General features: G+C 36.3%; 1 protein-coding gene across 3 annotated transcripts in view; it reads left to right on the top strand.

Moving 5' to 3' along the window:
• The window catches only part of NSMAF (neutral sphingomyelinase activation associated factor), a 36,868-nt gene extending 19,999 nt beyond the window's left edge, over nucleotides 1-16,869 (top strand). For 2 of the 3 annotated variants that reach the window (XM_084508302.1, XM_084508303.1), the window contains 19 exons: nucleotides 434-610; nucleotides 1,463-1,542; nucleotides 2,901-2,991; nucleotides 3,085-3,148; nucleotides 3,278-3,329; nucleotides 4,284-4,404; nucleotides 4,699-4,830; nucleotides 6,340-6,382; nucleotides 6,779-6,936; nucleotides 8,428-8,536; nucleotides 9,545-9,603; nucleotides 10,257-10,324; nucleotides 12,006-12,073; nucleotides 12,307-12,430; nucleotides 13,149-13,232; nucleotides 14,048-14,198; nucleotides 14,641-14,743; nucleotides 15,362-15,471; nucleotides 16,498-16,869. In XM_084508302.1, coding sequence (XP_084364428.1) covers nucleotides 434-610; nucleotides 1,463-1,542; nucleotides 2,901-2,991; nucleotides 3,085-3,148; nucleotides 3,278-3,329; nucleotides 4,284-4,404; nucleotides 4,699-4,830; nucleotides 6,340-6,382; nucleotides 6,779-6,936; nucleotides 8,428-8,536; nucleotides 9,545-9,603; nucleotides 10,257-10,324; nucleotides 12,006-12,073; nucleotides 12,307-12,430; nucleotides 13,149-13,232; nucleotides 14,048-14,198; nucleotides 14,641-14,743; nucleotides 15,362-15,471; nucleotides 16,498-16,592 — 1,889 coding nt within the window. In that variant the 3' untranslated portion in view covers nucleotides 16,593-16,869. Of the gene's footprint in view, nucleotides 1-433; nucleotides 611-1,462; nucleotides 1,543-2,900; nucleotides 2,992-3,084; nucleotides 3,149-3,277; nucleotides 3,330-4,283; nucleotides 4,405-4,698; nucleotides 4,831-6,339; nucleotides 6,383-6,778; nucleotides 6,937-8,427; nucleotides 8,541-9,544; nucleotides 9,604-10,256; nucleotides 10,325-12,005; nucleotides 12,074-12,306; nucleotides 12,431-13,148; nucleotides 13,233-14,047; nucleotides 14,199-14,640; nucleotides 14,744-15,361; nucleotides 15,472-16,497 lie in introns of those variants that run through there. The other variant, XM_084508304.1, reaches the window with a different exon arrangement.
• Nucleotides 16,870-19,534: the final 2,665 nt, after the last annotated feature.

Raw genomic sequence — 19,534 nt, 5'->3', positions numbered from 1 at the left:
TTGCTTCCCAGCAGAGCTGTTTCTTGAAACTTGAAATCTTAAAGATTGCCTGTTTGCCATGAACACTATTCATGATCTGCAAATATTGTTCTATACCTTCATAAACTTTCAGGATCTTTTCCACCTATCGTGTCCATATTCAGCTTCAAAACTCCTTCTGGGTGATTTTTTTTTTTATTTTTTTTGGGGGGGGGAGGAGGGCAGGGGGGCAGGGACGTACACATAGAATTGCACTTCAGGCCCATCTGAACAGGTATTACAAAATATATAAAGAATAGTAGCTATTGAAACACAAAACTTCCACTTAATCCTGATTGGTTCTTTTAAACAACTGTGCCCTTAATTATTTTACATTGATTAATATTAATTACAGTATAATTTTGTGGGTGGAACTCCAGTCCTCAAAACCCCTTAATGTTATGTTTCATTTTAGAAAATCATATTACGGAGCATACAGCTGAAAGTTACATGTTACAATGGCAACGAGGACATTTATCAAACTACGAATATCTTCTTCATCTCAACAATCTGGCTGATAGGAGCTGCAATGATCTCTCCCAGTATCCTGTATTTCCCTGGATCATAGCAGACTACTCTAGTTCAGTATTAGGTATGTATATACAAGAAGCCATGTTAGTGCATCATGCCCAACATCTCTGGGGCAGGTGGGGGGGATGGGTGTTACACTGCCAAAAGTTCCAGGTACATCAAAATGCACTTGGTGTTAGTGGCCTTGGATGTTTTCATTTGTATTTACTCTTGCTCAAGAGTTCAGCGGACGACTGAACTTTCACTTTCTCTGTTAAATATTTCACTTTTCACATAAAGGCTCTTTAGCATCTGCTTGGTCACTTTGAAAATCAGTGGTATTGAACATTCAGTGTGTAAGAATGGATAAAATGGCCTTTCGTGGAACAATCTGTATGTATTGAAATGTACAGGATCCAGGTGTTCTTTCACAGTTCTGAATATTTCAAGTTGAAAGAAATAGGCTAACAAGGATGGTGTCTAAATAGGCTCATTGGTTAAGGATATTTGTGTAATTTGTTTTGGAAGCTTGTCCCTCTAAAACCAGTAGAGTAGAGGAATGTTGTGGTGTTGAGCACCGGCTCAAGTAGTGCAATCTGATTGTTTGGTGGTTTTAACTGTAGCATGCAGAATAGCTGAGCAGAAATAAGGCAATGCCAGCTGCTTTTGTGTCTCATATAGAAGACGATGTTAGTTGCAGTAATTGTCAAGCACGTATAACCACTAGCTCTTATGCAAGTGGTTTAAGAGCAATTCTACCGGGAAGGAAGGAGTTGAGTAGCTATTTAGAGCAAGAATATTATTCTTTTGCACCTGGGGAGGAGGAAGAATTACTGGGGTGTTTCTGTGGTGATTGTTGTAGTAGTTGTGGTTTTTACTATTGATCAGAATATATTTATTCCTAGCAATTCATAGTCTAACTATGTTTTTTTAGATCTAACAAAGCCTGAAACATTCCGTGATCTTAGTAAACCAATTGGTGCCCTGAATAAGGAAAGGCTGGATAGATTATTGGTATGTATATCTTGGCTTTTTAAACTGAACATTTTAGGCCTTGTACATATTGGAAATAAAAGGAGCTTTGTCAAGCAACCTTTTGGAGTTAATGCACATATATAAAATACTATCAACCTTATCAGAAGCAAACTTGCCTATAAACTGTGTTATATTTATTTTCAGTTTATTAGTACTGATTTTACTGGTACTAATTTAAAATTATTTAAATCTGCTTCATCTCTCTTAGTAACATACCGTATGTATTGTACTTTTAAATATTCTGTGTGTTTGGTGTTGTTGTTTTTGTTTTTTATAGTAAGATCATCAAGTTGTCATTATTGTAACTGCATTTGTATGGCAGGCACTGTTAACATACACGGAAATATAAAACTTCAAGACCAAAGGATTAAAATACATAATGTAAAATGCATGTGTGCCTTACACAAGGCAAACTAACAGAAATCTTAAGTATCTCCGTGTTAGAAAAATGTTGAATTTGAGTGAGAATTTGTTAAGGGGAGGAAATACAGATCCATGCAGATCAGAGTTCGTTGAAATTTCCACATGCAGATAGCAGTGCACAATTTTTTTCCATTTCTCAAAATAGGCACGCTTTCTTTTCCTAAACAGTCAAATACAGAATTACAGTTAGAAGGTCCCAAGTTTTTTTTGCTCTTAATTCTTTTTATGAAATTATTTTCTACTATGGTAGGTTGACTATTCCAAAATAGTTTATGGAAAATGTTTCATGTTTTGCAGTCTTCATTAGTCCTTAATGAAGTATTAGAGAAGAAAATACTGCCAGAATAGCTGCATTTTATTGATAAAAATATTAAGTACTTTAAAATCATAAATGGTTCTTAAGGTTGTAATACTGATGATGCTTGTACTCTCCACTTCTTCAATAACAGCAAATACTTAATGGACTTTTTGTTTAAAGTACAATTGGGTTTGGGGGTAACACATAGGAGCTTAAGGCAGGAGGGAATCTGCCAGGCTGAGTTCAGTCAATATGTGCCTTCCGTAATCTTAGTAAACTTCAGGTGAAAAGCAAAAATATCAAGTACTTGAAGTTAAGTCACTGCCATGGTGTGTGGAAAGTGAGAGAAGAAAAAAGCAGAAGTCCTGATAATTCTGGAATATGAATTACAAAAAACCTTTGTGCCTTCTTACTGATTTACTGATCTGATTAAAGCAGCATAGTTATTAGTACTTAGAATATGTTTTGTCTTTAGGAAAAAAAAATCTGGGAGGTGACCCTCAACTCCCTCTTTTTTTATTAAATAGATAAAGGGACAGTATATGGGTGTACAATTTTGAAAGAAGGCACGAGTGCTGATATTAAACAGAACTCTTTTCTTCTTCTTATGTTGCAGACACGTTATCAGGAAATGCCAGAACCTAAGTTCATGTATGGGAGCCACTATTCATCTCCGGGTTATGTTTTATTTTATCTTGTTAGAGTTGGTAAGATAACTTTTTACGTGTTCTCTATGCAGACTGTTGCCTCAGAAGGGGACAAGGTTTGAAGCCATCTGATGACTTTTTCTTTCTCCTTAGCGCCAGAATATATGCTCTGTCTGCAGAACGGAAAGTTTGATCATGCTGACAGAACGTTTAACAGGTTTGTTTATGTTTTGTTTATAGCAAAGTTGTTTTCATTTTAAAATAGGTATCAAGGGAGCACAAAGCTTTTAACATGGCTTTTGTTTCGTTTTGTTTAACAATTGTGTGATTGATGCATGTTGTCTAGTCTTGCAGAAACCTGGAAAAATTGTTTGGATGGTGCGACAGATTTCAAAGAGGTAAGTGGCCAGAAAATGTTTCAAGTCCTTCTTAGTGCTTACACTGAGCTTCCTCTTCTCAGATATCTTCTGTTGATTTGAATTTATATGTTATTGAGGCTATTTAATGCATTTTACGAAACCTTTAAAGTTTTGAACTTTTCTTCTCTATAATTGTGTTATTCCATGCTTGTTTTACATTCTTTTTAAGACAAATGTCCATATGAATGATACTTGAATAAGGGGGAATTATCGAAGTGTATTAAGGGTGAAACATGCAATTTTATGTGCTGGATACACCTGCTGGAATCTCATACACCTGCTGGAAGCTCAAATCCTTTTGGCTGCATTATAACAGTACATCCGGAGAGATTAAACTACAGAAATTTTATCTTAGGTTTTTGAGCTTTTTAGAGACAAAAACTTGTGGAGTATGTTGAATGATTGCCAGATTGTGGGTACTGTTAAATAACATTTCTTTGATGACAGGGTTAGTGATACTTAAATACTACTTTTATTTTAATAGTTAATAGTGGAATTAAGAATGGTTAGCTGTGGTGGTCTTTAAAATAACTGACTTAACCTCTCAAATTGTTCTTGTAATTCTATTTTTATTCTATTTTTTTGTCTTGAATCATGTCTTAAAAGTAAGAAGGCAGCTCTGTAATTGGAGTTCTGAAGATACTCTTAGATATTATGGATTCATATGCCATACATATAATGTTAAAAATATTTATGCTACTCTGAATTTAACTTTGAGAATTACCATGTTGGTAGCCAGGAAGCCTAGTTGGAAGGGTAACAGAAGGAAGTTTCCAATGTTCTCTGACAGAGAGGAAAGCCTGGAGAAATGTCTATCCACCTTTAGAGCTTAATGTATGAATTTCAATAACTTTATTTTTTTATTAACTGTATTCTACTTAAAATGATCAAAGCTAAGCTGATCTCAGAACTTTCCTTTTCCTTTTCTACCAGTTGATTCCAGAATTTTATGAAAATGATTCTAGTTTCCTAGTAAACAGTTTGAAGTTGGACTTGGGAAAAAGACAAGGTGGAAAGACAGTTGAAGATGTAGAGCTTCCGCCTTGGGCATCAGGTACTAATAGTCAAGCTTCTTGTTTTATGAATGAATTAAATTATCATTGTTATTAGGTTCCTGGGATTATTCTTCTCTCAAAAGCTCTTACTCTGTTTCCTTCTGAAGTATTTTTTGCTCTTAAACACTGGTATAATAGTTACATTTAATTTTCATAGCAAATTTGAGTTTGGTGTGTTTTTTTTGTTGGTGTTGTTTTACTTGTTTAGGGCTCAGGTTTTTATGTGAAGAACAACATAAATGGATACCAATACTGAGAGGGATGTCGTCTTTAATTAACCTTTTTCTTGCCAGGTCCTGACGATTTTCTTCAGAAGAGCCGAGAGGCTTTAGAGAGTCAATATGTATCAGAACATCTTCATGAATGGATTGATATTGTGTTTGGCTACAAGCAGAAGGGAACTGAAGCAGTTGCAGCTCACAATGGTAAGTATACATTTTATTGAAATAGCAAAACCAAAAAAAAAAAAAAGTAAATTAACAGCCATCTGTAATGCTTGATTTGCTTTGAGCTTTCATAATTATGCTTGGAATTCTTGATCCTTTAAGGAAATACAGTTCTTTAATGGAAATGGTGCCTTATCCAGTAAAATCTATTGGCATCTTTGAAGATGTATTTTAAATGGTAGGCAAGAAGATCCTGCAGCATTGCGGTTATTTGTTCACACAGTGCGGTGTGGCAATGTGGTGTTGACATTGTAGTGTTTCCCAGTTAAGAATGGGAATTCGTAGGAGCCTCCACACAAATGTGTATTTAACATTCCTACCGCGTAAGATTTTCAGTTCTAAAATTCCCCCCCTCCTTTTCTGTGAATTGTCAAGGGAAAGAAGTATCTAATGGGCTACAGCTGTTTAGGAGTGAGAATGGAGGAAACGTACATGGTGACTGAGTTTGTCCTTGTGTAGTGTGTATACTTTGTGTGTGGAAAGTTTCATTGTTCTGTATATATGCTGAACGTGTATAGAGCCATTGTAAATGCTTATAAAAGAGGATGTTATTATGGGATAGCTATGTTGGCATGTTTAATTTCTCTAGACCTAGTAGGAATACCAACAATCAGTCTATTCAGTGGTCTGATACTTAGCTTAAGAATGTTACTGTTTGGTAAGGAAATGTCTTCTTGGTAAAAGAACATTAGCAGATTTGTATTATAGAGTTGAAGATACTCTGTCTATTTCAGAAGCCCTGATCCTTTTGAAGGATTACAAGTAAGAGACAACGTGAGATAGAGTGCACTTAACAAGATAGATAAATTTTGTTCTTTTCAAATACTGGGAGGGAAGGAATAAATACCTCTTAATTTTGCTTGTCAATGCTTTCTACTTTAAGAGTCAGATGATGTGATTTTAAAAATATATATTAATATGCTTTTTCACATGCTTTTAAATCATGATTGGCTGTATGTTAGGCTTGCAGGGTCTGGTTACAATATGGTTGGATGCTGTAAGTGTCAAGTAAAATATACCAGAGGCTTTGAATGAGGAAAACTGGCATTTAAGTTACGGCATCTGTATGTTGTCTCACAAATAAACTTGTAAAACACAGCGTGCTTCTCTCATTGCAATGTGGATGAGTTTGCAAGACAGTCTTGAGCAGACGAGAGACAGAAGGGTTTTGTGTAAGAATGACAAAGACAAAAGACAAAGTAAGTGTTCGGATACAGAGGTCCCAAATTAATTCACTGTATTTGCAGCTGCTACCATTATGAAAGGACTGACTTCTGAAACTTTTTCTGAGTGTCTTAGAAATCCTGGATTTTATTTCAAGTAAGAAACACAGGATTAAAACACAGGATCTCAAACTCTCTAGCTTGATGAAATAGCTTGGTTACTAAAATATAACTTAGTTGAGTAAAAATATAAGTTGTTCATAGCAGATACTTAAAGAAAATGAACCTTGTATATTTATATTGTATGAATTTATTTTTTTTCCAGTGTTTCACCCATTAACTTATGAAGGAGGAGTGGATTTAAACAGGTAATTAACAAAAATCTGAAGACATTTGTTAAAGTAGTTAGCTACATATGCCAGTATCCCTTCAGCTTCTCTGCTGTCTGCAAGAAAGCTCTGTATGTGAACAGTGTAGCTCTTCCATTTTAGACTCCCAAATACACGTTGAACTGATACAGAGTTGTCATTTTTAAAAAATGCTGAAAGATTGTAACTTGAATGATTCTTCAGTCCGACTTCTGTGAAATTTTATTATTATTAAAATAGTGGAGCTGTCGTATGGATGTGTGTTGTATCTGTGGTAAATCTGTTCTGTAAGAATTTGTGATTGCTGATAGTGGCATAGTAACTGTATGTGCAGATCCATGCTTCCAGGGAGGAAACAAACAACTTGCCCTAATTAAATATCTTGTTCCTCTGAAGTATTATGGACCCTAATGAAAAAGTAGCTCTGCTGACACAAATCTTGGAGTTTGGACAGACGCCAAAACAGTTGTTTACAGTTCCTCATCCCCAACGGATATTATCAAAAAGCTCCTCTCGAACATCTTTTCACAGTGTTTCCATAACTGAGTCTCCAGGTAAGTGTGTAACAGATAAACTGACAATGTAACTGATTTGGAGTTCTGTATCTTTTTCCCACAGGACTTCATTATATAACTCTCCTGGCCACTTGCCCTTTAAGCAAACTCAAAATAAATACACTGACTAACTGTTAGAGGAAAAACTGACAAGATCAGTTTCAAATTTGAAAATACATGCATTGTCCTGGAGCTCTGGTCCTGCAGTTTGCCTTATGTTCCAGTAGTCTCCTCTGGGACTGTTCAATCTTTGCTTTTGAAGCTGTGGGAGGGCTATCTTCCCTGGCCTTTCGTGGCACTTCAGAATCAAACTGACATGACAGCAACTTCTTTGACTATCTCTGCAGGCGCTCTAACTGACATAAAGATTTGTTCAGTTTTTGAACAAGGATGTCTGTGGGGTGTTTGGTTGGCTTGGTCTAAGTGAACCCTAAGAACTTAATTTGAGCATCTGGATATGAACGCGTAGTTTGTTGTGGTTTTGTTTCTTTTTTTTTCCCTCCACTCTACCATAACTTGAGTGAAAATCTGTAAAGAAATTACTTTATTCCTACAGTAAGTATGGAAGAAAATGTCGGTTGAATAACTTCGACAAAAGGATGTGTAAGGTCAACACAGGCTTCTGTTCATGTGAAACTTTGACCATTTTTCTGAAATTAAGGTGTTATGGCTCTCATCATATGAATAGTGGTCTACTATAAACTGGACTGGATCTTCAGCCCAGCTATAACATGGAAAGACTTCTCTCAGGGTGGTTGTCCTTGATTCTCTTACCTTTTGATGGCTTTCATTTTTAAGCAGAGAAGTAAAGTTGGTTACTACTTAGCATGGCAAACAGAAGCATTGAAATGGCATGACTGGCTTTGAAAGTTGTATATGGTTGTAATAATGGTCATGTGTGTTAAATTGCTAGATTTGGCCTCTTTACAGTAATGGATATTTTTACTTTGTCTCGTTTTCTTTGCATTTTTTATCCCTTAGCTTTGAGAACACTGCAGTGAAATAAAGCTGTAAAATTCCTACATTCCTAACAGAATGAAGTAAGATAAAAAGCAGTAGGTGGCTTTCCTGGTACTTTTCCATTTGGAAAGCTCTTGGCATCTCAAAGGAACACCACAACATCTCCGCAGAAAGTGTTAAGGGTTCTTTTTTTTGTGTGTGTGTGTTTTGTTTTCCTCCCCTCCTGCCTCCTCTGTTTTGGAAATGTATTACATAAAGTCTATGGCTTAAAAGCCATAATTTTTTTTTTGGGGGGGGGAGGGGAGGAAGACAACAAGGTATTTTTTTACTTTAGCCCTATGCAGTCAGGAAAAGATTTGGAAAAAGAGTTATCTGGTCTCTGTCTACAGTAGCCAGAAATTTGTATTCCTGAAACTCTGCATGATTTCTGTACTTTCATATTTATATTTGCAACTTGAACTACCTAGCTCTTTGAAATTCATCTTTTTGACTTCTGTTTGTGATGAAACTTACTGTGGCATTTTATTGCAGTTTCTCTACATGAAGAATCGTTTGAAGATTTGACAGAAGAAAGTATAACGCTTGCTTGGAATAATATTGCCAAACTAAAATTAGATGAGCAATATAAAATTCACAAAGAGTAGGTACTACTCTGCCTTTCAGTCACAATTGTTCTATTTAACTGGGGGATAAGGGGTATTTGTGTATCAATCTGAATGATGGTTTAGGGCTTATGATAACAATGAACAAGAGCAAAAGTATTTTCAAGAACAAGTTTTCCTTTGACCCCATCCCTTTTCCTAGTGGCTAGACCAGTAGAAGGATGTCTTACCAACTGGAACTACCTTCTTAGTGATTATAACCTAATCTAGAAAAGGGGTATTTCCTTGTCTAGAAAACAAGGCAGTATCTGCAGTGAGAAAGGTCCCCAGTTACCAGGTTGTTAGGGGTTAAGAAAATCCTAATCCTGAAAACAAATTTTAATTTTAGCTTCTAAACATTATTTGTTTTCCGAAAATACTGAGTTAAAAAATAGAAGCAGAACTGTATAAGAGACTCGTGGCAGTACAGAATGCTCTGTGCTTCCTAACAGCTAACTCACTGACTTAAGTCAGTTGATGGGTAAATATGTAGACTATCATGACTCTACCACTATCAAATTCAAGGAGAAAAAAATGTATGAATTCCAAACCCCAATACTTGAGGTACTCGGTATCTGCTTGTAGTTTGTAGCTAATGCCAAATTGGGAAGATGGAATGTGAAATCATTAATCCTTTCACATTGGCATGTCCTTTCTGGTGAGGATGAAGTTATTGCAGAACAATATGGAGGACCTGTACTAGTGTTTCACATATATCAAGGTATATTTTTATATATAGGCATGTATTTTTATATATAAGCATTTAGCTTAGGGATATGGTTTAGTGGGGACTGTTAGTGTTAGGTCAGAGGTTGGACTCGATGATCTTGAGGTGTCTTCCAACCTAGAAATTCTGTGATTCTGTGTAACACACCGCTGTAGAGTTTTAAATCTCCTTAAAAGTCTTAACTCTTACAGAGATGAAATAACAAATTTCAACTGTAGTCAGTTGGTGGTTAAGTTTTAAAACCTATGAAATCACCTATAAGTTTACTTGTATTAAACAGGGCAATTACTGGAATAGCAGTCACAAGCAATGGGTCTTCTGTCTTCACTACATCCCAAGGTGAGTATTATTGCAGAGGTATTTACTAGAACCTGCAGTGTAAATACTTCAGTAATAGGTTGTAACACCAAATAATGTTTTGTGAACAAAACAGCATGAAGCTTTCAAATGTAGTTAAGATTGAATCCTTTGAATATCTTCTCTGAGAGCAAAATGAAGGCAACATTATATGGGATTTTTCCAGAATAATTGAGTTCAATTTTTTTTTTACAGTCTTTAAAGGAGCTTTGCCCTAATCTTCCAGATGCAAGACTGTTGTTTTTTCGATTCATGCTTAATTACTTCTTATGAATACTGAAACATATCAAGCAATATGTAAAGGCTTCTTCTGTTTGCTTCTGGATTGTCAGATTTGCAAGTCACTTATTACAGAAATTAATGAAGTGAAATATATATATTTCATGTAATTAAAAAGCTTAAGTACATGTATTTTTAAAGTTTTAGATCTTTAATTCAAAGATTTCAATATTGTCTATATCTAGGCTTGACAAGTTGGTAATTTCTCACTTTAGATTCTTAGTTCAAAGACTGAGAAATTTATACCTCCTTTTTATAATAAACTATTTGAATATTCAAACAGGAGCAAAATTACTAGCTTCTGTAATATAAAACAGTCCTTTTTGTCTTTTGTCTGTTTTGTCCATTATCCTTAGATTCAACTTTGAAGATGTTTTCCAAAGAATCAAAAACACTGCAAAGAAGTGTGTCCTTTTCAAACATGGTAAGTTGCTGTCAAAACAAAAAGGACATCATTAAGAATCTTCTGAAAGCTACTCACAGAAACACCTCTTAGCACACCTCAGTGTTTTTCTTTTTTTTTTTCCTCCCTGCCTGCCTCCTCAGTTTTACTGTGTGTGAATAATTTAGTAGAGTGAATTGAGATTCCCTGTCGGGCCTCCAGGGAGAGAAGAGAGCACATTATGTGAACACAGGAAGGGTGCATTTAAAGGCTTGCACTTTACATCTGTGTTAGTGCTGTTCTGAGTTGCTCTGCTGTCCAGGGAAGGGATTGTGGTAGACAAAAATACCTCTGCATGAGCAGAGGTTGACTTTCTGTACAACCTTGAGCTGCTGTTCAGTACAAGAACAGATTCACAAAGCTTAAATGCCACCCGTGTTCTCATACCCACTATTGCCGTACTGCTGCAAAGTGTTTGGAGTCTGTGAGTCAGTCAGCAGAGGAAAGCCAAGGGCAGGAAGTGGAATCCATGCTGTGTGAACCCGAGGTATCCTTTCTTCATGAGCAGTGATCTCAGCAGCCTCTGAACATTTTTCCCATGCTTCTAAATCAGAAGTTGGAAAGGAATTCTTTACTTGATTTTCTGTGCTTGAGCACTGTGGTCAGAGCTGGGTCATTGAGATTCCCTCTCTGTCACGTTCTGAGAAATTTACCAAGACAAGATACTAGCGTGCATTAGCCCTCCTCTGTACCCTCATCTCTATGGAGGGGGAGAAAAGCCAAATATGTTGCCCAGATAGAAGCCGTAGTTATGCTCTAGCAGGTCCCGAAACAAATTTTAGCATCAAGACCCTGGTTGGTGCCTTCTGTGGCACACACTAGCGGGTGAACTTATATACAAGAATTCTTAATGCTTTAACAAAGGCAAACTTAGAAATTCCACTGTTGACACTATAGAAAGGGAGCTCTTTGCTGAATCCTAGTCCACAAGTTATTTGTCATGAGGAGGCCATGTACATTCTTGTACTCTTCCCTCTCTGCCACCCCTTATGTAGTTTCAGTGCAGATCTGCTGGAGAAAGGCCAGAAGCAATAGTCTTTTAACACTCCAGCTGCCTACCTGTTTTTTAGAACAGTATATTGTTCGTGTTTTAGATGATACTAGTAGAAGCAGTGGGCTGATTTATTTATTTTTTTATTCTGCTTCCATTAATGGCAATGTAACTGAGCACCTGTCTGTAAAGAATGTTTTGTGTTGAGAATAATAGAAATTAGGTATTTACATCTGTTGTTTAAAAGAGCTGAGCAGATAAGATGCTGACATGGAGAACAAACATCAAAAGAAACCTATGTTTTTTGGTTTCTTCTTGCATCTAGAATTGACAGTAGCTTGCAAGACGAAAAGCTGACCCAGTTTCTCCTGAGTGGAATCACATCCAATTTACTTGGAAAAACAGCATTTTGAAAAAAGAGATCCATCAGTTCTACACGTGTTTCTGAACTTTAGGGTTAATTTTCTATTTACCTGACATTCAGTGTTCTTGCTTTAAAGGATGGCCAGTGTCCAACTTAAAAGGTTTTTCTTATGTACATGTAATATTCATGTAACACCTGTATGTTGTTTTTAAGAAGTTACAATGCTTCTTGTTCTCCAGAAGCATGTTAATGTACTTCACTTTGACTCATGGTAAAAAAACATGTTTTCTTTTTCCTTTTTCCTACAGGCCTTGTCATCTTGTCTAATCTTACCAGGAGATACCACTGTCATAAGTTCTTCATGGGACAATCATATGTGTGTATTTACTTCCTAGTGACTCTATTGAATTACATTGAGTACCTTGGTAATTATATTTATGGTTATAGATACAGAAGTTCATTGTTAATATGCAGTATCTATATTTCTATGTGTTTTTTTTTCAATGGGTTTGTGTTAGAAACTGTAGAAGAAAAGTTATTTTAATCAATACAGAGAAACCTGTTTAAATTTTCTGAAGAGATAATGCTTTTATAACCCCTTCCTATTAGATATTTTTATTCAATTGCATTTGGAAGACGTCAAGACATCTTAATGGGACATGATGATGCTGTCAGTAAGATCTGTTGGCGTGATGGGCGTTTATATTCTGCGTCTTGGGATTCCACTGTGAAGGTTTGTATACAAATTTCTAATATTTCAATAACTGTTTATTGCTAACACTTTATTATTTAGCCAGACAAATGCATTGGAGTGGATGCACCTGTTGTAGTAGAATAAATACTTATCCTAGAAATAATCTTACTGTAGTACAAGCTCATTAGCTTTACCTCAGCTGTGTTTCAATGCTGAAGTGCTACTTTAAAGGAATCTAATTCATTCTAATTTACTACAAATGTGCTCTTCTGGGGGTGAACTGCTTTTGTTGAAGGAATGTGAATGTTTTGTGACCTTGACTGAAAATTGTTTGCTGACTGGAATAGGCTTCTAAAGTGTTTGATAGTTCTGTAGTTTATTTCTTCAGCCAAGTGGACCAGACACTTGCTAATCAAAAGAGCATGCTTACAGTTAGATTGAAAGATAATTTAAAATTAAAAGTTACAAACATGAAAAAAATTCCCAAAGCCTTCTGTAAATGGCTTTTGATAAGTATACATTCAGTGCAGTGATTTACAATCACTTTGGTAAGCTTCTGTAACCTACTTGGAGTTGTAATGATCATGTTTAATATGTTGCTCTGCTTAGTGTAAATGATTTATGGTGCAATTTGTTGTTGCTGTATTGTGCCACAGTTACACAAGCAGCCCTTTTAATACGAGAATTCAGGAATGGAGAAATTCATTCAGAGTTTTACTAATGCTATCTTGAGCAAACTGAAATGTCTGTCTTACAGGTGTGGCACTGTGTTCCTGGAGAGACCTTGAGCAGTAAAAAACACCACTTTGAACTCCTTGCAGAGTTAGAACATGATGTTAGTGTAAGTATGCAGAGAGAGATACAGTATCTGAGAATTTGAAGACTAGTTGCTCAGTAAAACAAAAGTCAAGATAATGTGTTAAAGTATGAGGGTTGTCTTGGGGGATTGTTTTGTTTGGCTGTGTGTTTTTAGCTTTTTGTTGTTGTTGTTTTTATTAGTTTGGTTTACTGCTTTGGGGTTTTTTGTTTATTGTTTTTGTTTCTTTGTTTTAATCTGAGATGAATGTCCTGCTCTACAATGTCCCCTACTTTCTTGGGTGGAAGGTGCACTCTTGTGGACTGAAGCAACAGTGAGAAGAGTTTTTGGTTTTGTGTAATGTGCACTTTTACTTACAGCATCTGGTATCACTCTAGGATATTTAAGTATTGTAAACCTACTTGATTGGTAGTTTAGTGTTTTGTTTTTTAACAGGGCACAAAATAAGCAAGTATTGAAACAGTGTTGATAACATTTAAGAATAGTACCCAAGAGTATTGGAAACAACTGAAGTTCTTTAGGAATAAAGGAGAATATTACCCATAAGGGTAATGTCTTGCATTTAGGTGGAGGGTAGGGGTACAAAGAGTCTGAAATGTCAAATTGCATTCTGTACTCTGTGAAGAAAAAATATTTAAAAATATAATCAAAGGGACCTATCTTTTGCTTTTTCTAGGTAATAATTATACTTAATTAAGGATGTTGCAGAATTAAACGTAAAACCTTTGTAAATAAAATGGTATCTTAATGGATGAGACTTTTTTTGGGTGTGTTTAAAACTTGTCTCAAGATGGCTTACATGAAAGAACAGGAAAATCATGGGATGTTTAACTTCCTAGGTAAATACAATCGACCTTAATGCTGCAAATACTGTACTGGCATCTGGAACCAAAGAGGGTACCATTAGTATTTGGGATGTTACTACAGCAACAATGTTGCACCAGTTGTCATGTCATTCTGGTACTGTGTTTGAAGCTGCTTTTAGTCCTGGTATGTTGGATTTTGGTTTTTAATGTGCACTGTTGGGAGTTTCAAAGGGAATCTTATTCCTGATTTCATGTAATACACTCTTGTTATTGAAATTACTGGTCTACTGGGAATGGTGGACGTGTCCCTGCACATGGCAGTGGGGTTGGAACTAGATGACCTTTAAGGTCCCTTCCAACCCAAACCATTCTGTGATTCTCCACAATAAAAGAACGTACTAATTCTATATAAGGCCATACTAGAGTGTAGACCAGCGGTCTAGACTCTAGACCAATGTTTATCATTGCATGCTTGAAGACAATTTACAGTAAATCTTGTATAAATAAGCAGGTCAGGCCTGTCACAGCAAACATGCTGTACTGTAGACTGCTTTGATAACTAGAGCTGCATGTTTAAACATGCTCTTTTTTGTGTTTTGTTTTGTTTTGTTTGCTCTTTTGCACAGACAGCAGACATCTACTCAGTGCAGGAGAAGACTGCTGTTTTAAAGTGATTGATGTGCAGACTGGAATGCTCATATCTTCTGTAACTGCTGATGAGCCACAGAGGTAATCCTGAGAACACAGACTATGAAGCTGCATGGCCAGCTTAGTTAACTGTGGAGATGCTTAATGGTTGACAATAGCAGAATGGAAAGGGTAGTAATACTGAAGATTGTTTTACTGAATTAAATACTTAATTTGCACTTAAGTGCAAAGGCTGACATCCTAGTACGTTGTGTGCATTATGGTCAAGCTTTCCAAACCGGAATGAAAACAAACAGGTATCTAAGCAAATAACTCCTGCTTTTTCAGCACCAACTTCTTTTGTCATTACCCTGAAAGTCGTCTTTGCACTTCAAGTGATTCTTTCAGAAACATGAAGTGATGGAAGTGAAAGTGGTTCATGAGATGAGAACACTTGGCTGTATGTACCATACACATGTACAACTGACTGGGTCCTCTTGTGCTGTGGGAATATACTTTATCCCTCTGGCAGGAGGGTTTAGGGCAGTCAGAAAAGAAAGTTTGGGTCATGACCCTTTAAAATGGATGTGGAATAACCTTTCCAGAAAGACTCTTAAATGGTAAATTTCCTTCAGTTTCATACCTCAGTTTTCAATTATCTTTGGCTTTGTTTGGAATTGTTTAGCTTAAAGTGAACTGATTACAGAGTTACTTTTGCAGGTGTTTCAAGTGGGATGGAAATACCATCTTATCAGGAAGTCAGTCCGGTGAATTACTGATCTGGGACCTTCTTGGTGGAAAAGTTACTGAAAGAATCAGGGGACATACAGGTATGCCTGAACTATTCTTGTTCTCAAATTGAATGGAAGTGTCCGACTTTCTGTCTGTGTTGGTATTGACAAGTTCTAGCGTCATCTGCTCTGCTTGTGAGTTGTTCTTGATGTTAAGTGTTACCTGAAACACCAGAACACCCCAAGGAGGTACACATGAGCCTCCTAGGAAATGTGACAGTAGTGGAGCAGTACTGCTTTTTACAAGACTGAACAGAGGCAGATGACTTAGGCTTTTCTAATTCATGTAGCATCAAAAATACCATATTTTCTTGTACTTCACAGTCTTAATAAAGTGTAGTGTAGACTACTTTATATCAAAGTCTGTCCAGACTGTAAATCTAACAACGATTAAGTAAAATTTGCTAAATAAATGTATTTTGTTTAGAGATTTACAAACATCTTACATGTATGTGCATAGTCTTCAAGACATGAGAAACCAAAATGTACGAAGAAGGAATAACTATCTCAGTTTTATTCAGTTTGCTTTTAAGGCTGCTTTCATGAAGTTATTTCAAACTTCCCTTCTGTAAACTTGTAATCTGGAACTTGAGCTGTATTAACATCAAGCTGCAGCTAGAGAATCTTTAAAAGTGGGCCTCTAAGCATATTCTATAAGGCATATTCTAAGCATATTCTATATTCTATAATTATATTCTATAATTCTTTTAATATGACAAGTCTAGATGATGTAGGAAAAAAATTCTTTCTGGAGAAGCTTCTCCCCTTATCCCAATACATCCTTTTGCTACTGTGTTGTCTGCATCATACGCTGGAACTTACGTTCCACTTCCAATTCCAAAAATCAGCTGAGGCAGTATAGCATGAGATTACTCCTGTGAATAAGAACAGCCACCTTGCAGTCTCATCTTCTTTGCATTACATTCACACTATATAAGTTTATAGTATATAGACACTAAGTATATAATGAGGTACTAAATATATACTGATGACCCTAACCTATTTAAAAGTTATGTTCCGTTCTCATGAGTACTACTTGTATTCTAAATTATTTTTTTCCCCCAGGTGGTATAATGTCCATGTGGATGAATGAACAATGCAACAGTGTTATTACAGGAGGGGAAGACAAACAAATCATTTTCTGGAAACTGCAATACTAAGTGCCTTTCCCTCCAGACACTTAAACGAACTCTTTATTTTAAACCAAACCTTTTAAAGGAACTTAACTGTGTGCAATGATGGCTGCTGAAGTTCAACCAGATAGGAAGCTCTGTTCAACTACAGCTTTCTGGATTATGGTGACTTCACTGAGAGCTCTTAACTTCCACAGTGTATGCATTTATTTTTCATGGACTATCATTGAAAATGCTTGTCTAAAGTGATATGAGATGACATTAAAGACCTATTTTTCTGTAATTAAAGATCTCTTAACTGGCAGTCATTGTTTGATTTACATAGACTGCATCACGGCATGTTGTCTGAACTGGTTTAAAAGAAGAATCTTTTGCATTTTTGCAAAAGTCTTTTAAGGATGCTTGCACCTCTGTGTTGTGTCTCATTACATAATGTATGTACCTCTTGTGTAGGAAACCTCTTCCTAGTGAAGATGCATACAAAGGTAAATACTACTTTCAACACTTACTGCTAAGGCAGCTGTTGGGCTGAGCAGCGATCAGTCTAGAGCTATCTAGTTTCCAACTGTTATCATCTGCAAAGGCATAGAGAAGAATAAGAACACATTCCATCTTATTTTTTCCTATTGTTAAAAAGAAAATGTGGGAAGGACACACCTAAAACCATACCCTATTTTAATACCCTGAAAGGAAGCCAAGTATAAAACTGGTCCCCTAACAGAGAAGTAATACATATGCATATGTTGATATAAATCTTCCCTAATAATTGGATTTTATTACTGCTGCCTTTCATCACTTCTGTTACTATCCTTTTCTTATTTATCTTCACCTTTTCTATATGCTTCTTTCAACTCAAATAGTCTTTGGGAAGGAATTTCGATACAACTTTCAAATAGAGCTACAACTTCTGGGTTTATGTGATCCTTTTAGTCTTAACCCAAGGTCAAAGTGGTGTTGTATCAAGCTTATTTTCCCTGTGGGACTTAAGAATATGTTTCTCTGCAAGGAACTATTCTGGGGGTAAAGACTTCAAGTAATAGACTTTAAGTGCCATATTTAAGAAATAGTCACCTACAGCTGTGGTATTTCATCACTGTGACCCATGATTATTATTTCTCTGACAGTATTCTCTAGCAAACCTTCTTAGCGTTAGCCATAACGTGTCCAGGACAAACACTCCTCTAAATTACACTGTCACTCCTTTGAGGTTCAGGACATAATGCCTTGGTTTTGAAACATAACAGCTATGACACGAGGTAGCTGTTTCTTTAGTTAGCATTGTAAAATAATTGTTTTATGGTCAGTAGCATTATTTAACCTTTTTTTTTATGATGGGACTTAAACCTTGTCAGTGTTGCAATGGTATAGAGTTAAAGCAAACTTATATAATCTACATTGCTCACTTAGATAGATTGATTACATAAAATTCAATTAATTATTGTGTAGTGAAGGCATATGTAACAAAAATATTAAGCCACATCACATGCACTTTCTGTTACCAGACATGATCTTGCAGGAACACGGGTGGTGTTTACTCTTTCTTTGCTTTTCATTTTACTTATTTCCCACCTACAGTTGTACATAGCCAAAAAAGATGGAAATCAAATTCTACAAGTGCCTGGAGAAGTCTCAGAGGCATTTTGCAGCATGTTAAAAGTTTTAATTGTGCCGTTCATTGTTCATTTACCTCTACCCTACTGTATTCATCCCTGGCCCCAAGCATTAGACTTCCTGCATACAATACTACTGTGACTTTAAAATTTGCACTGCAATTCATTTTCCCTTTTAGCAGGACCTGCATAAAAGGTACTAACCTGCAGTTTTTCAGTTTGAACTATAATGTGTTTGAAAAACCACAAAGAGCTACCCTTCCCTTTTCACACACCTCTTTTTCAGGTTGTCTTATTCAAGTTTCAGACAGGCATGTTCCTTTCACATTGGAGGGCTTTCTGTGCAGCATGTTTTTTTTTTTTTGTGTGTGTTTCTTTAACTTTTTTTAAGACTATTTAAGTTACATATATAAAATAAGCATACCAACTTATCCACTTACACTCAGTAGCGAATTGAAGGGATTTAATTAGTGAAAAGCTGGTCAAGCTGCTGTTTACATATTTGAAAAGGTTTGCTTAAATAAGGGGTTTTAAAGCTTGAAGGGGTATAGAATTGTCCCCTACTAAATAGTCTGCTCCTAAGGAGAAGTTAATTAGATACAGAGGCCATATATTCTTTGGGCTACAGGGGTTTCATAGTTAAGTAAGCTACTGTGCTAGAGTTCCTTAAGGTTATTGCTACAGGTCACAGGCTCAACACCCATGCACTTCTGAGCCATACCAAGGCTGCATGAAGTCACCAGTTCCTGCCAGTAAGTGCTTACCCCACTAGTTTTTAGAGACAATCCAATTAAATTGGCTCTCAGGAAGAATTTGATCACCACTGCAACCTGAAAATACTGGTTTTCTCTTGCAGTAACAGAACTTCATTTGAGAAGCCAGAAATGGCTGAACTTGAAGTGCTAAATTTGGCAGTGTTCCCAGGAAGAAAAGTATGTCTGTGAGTTCCCAACTCTACCCCCCCAGTGCATTTCCTACAAGCTGGAAAAGCTACAGCTAGCTACACAGGCTATTAAGGGATTGGCAGCCTGGGACTATCCTTATTGCAGGGTTGAGCTTTGAACTCTTTTATATATTGCACTTGCACTCACCTTTTGAAATATTTCTTCAGTTAGATGGACTAGCAAGTCAGTCCGGTACCATCTTCTCCAACCAACTTTGGATCCTGGTTCATTTAGGAAAGGAAACCTGAATTGATTTCCCATACCTATTAATACTTATACTAAACTAAAATTACTTGCGTTGGGCTACTGCAACATCTGAGGAGGAGAACTGCACAGCTAGAAGCTAGAATAGAACATGAAAAAAGAAACTGCTCACCACCTGGCATTTAGCTTCAGATCACTTAAAAATCTCAGT

The sequence above is a fragment of the Aythya ferina genome, assembly GCF_964211825.1.
Source record: "Aythya ferina genome assembly, chromosome: 2".
Lineage (NCBI taxonomy): Eukaryota > Metazoa > Chordata > Aves > Anseriformes > Anatidae > Aythya > Aythya ferina.
The sequence above is the reverse complement of the archived record's forward strand: the minus strand, read 5'-3'. Positions and strand labels throughout refer to the sequence as shown.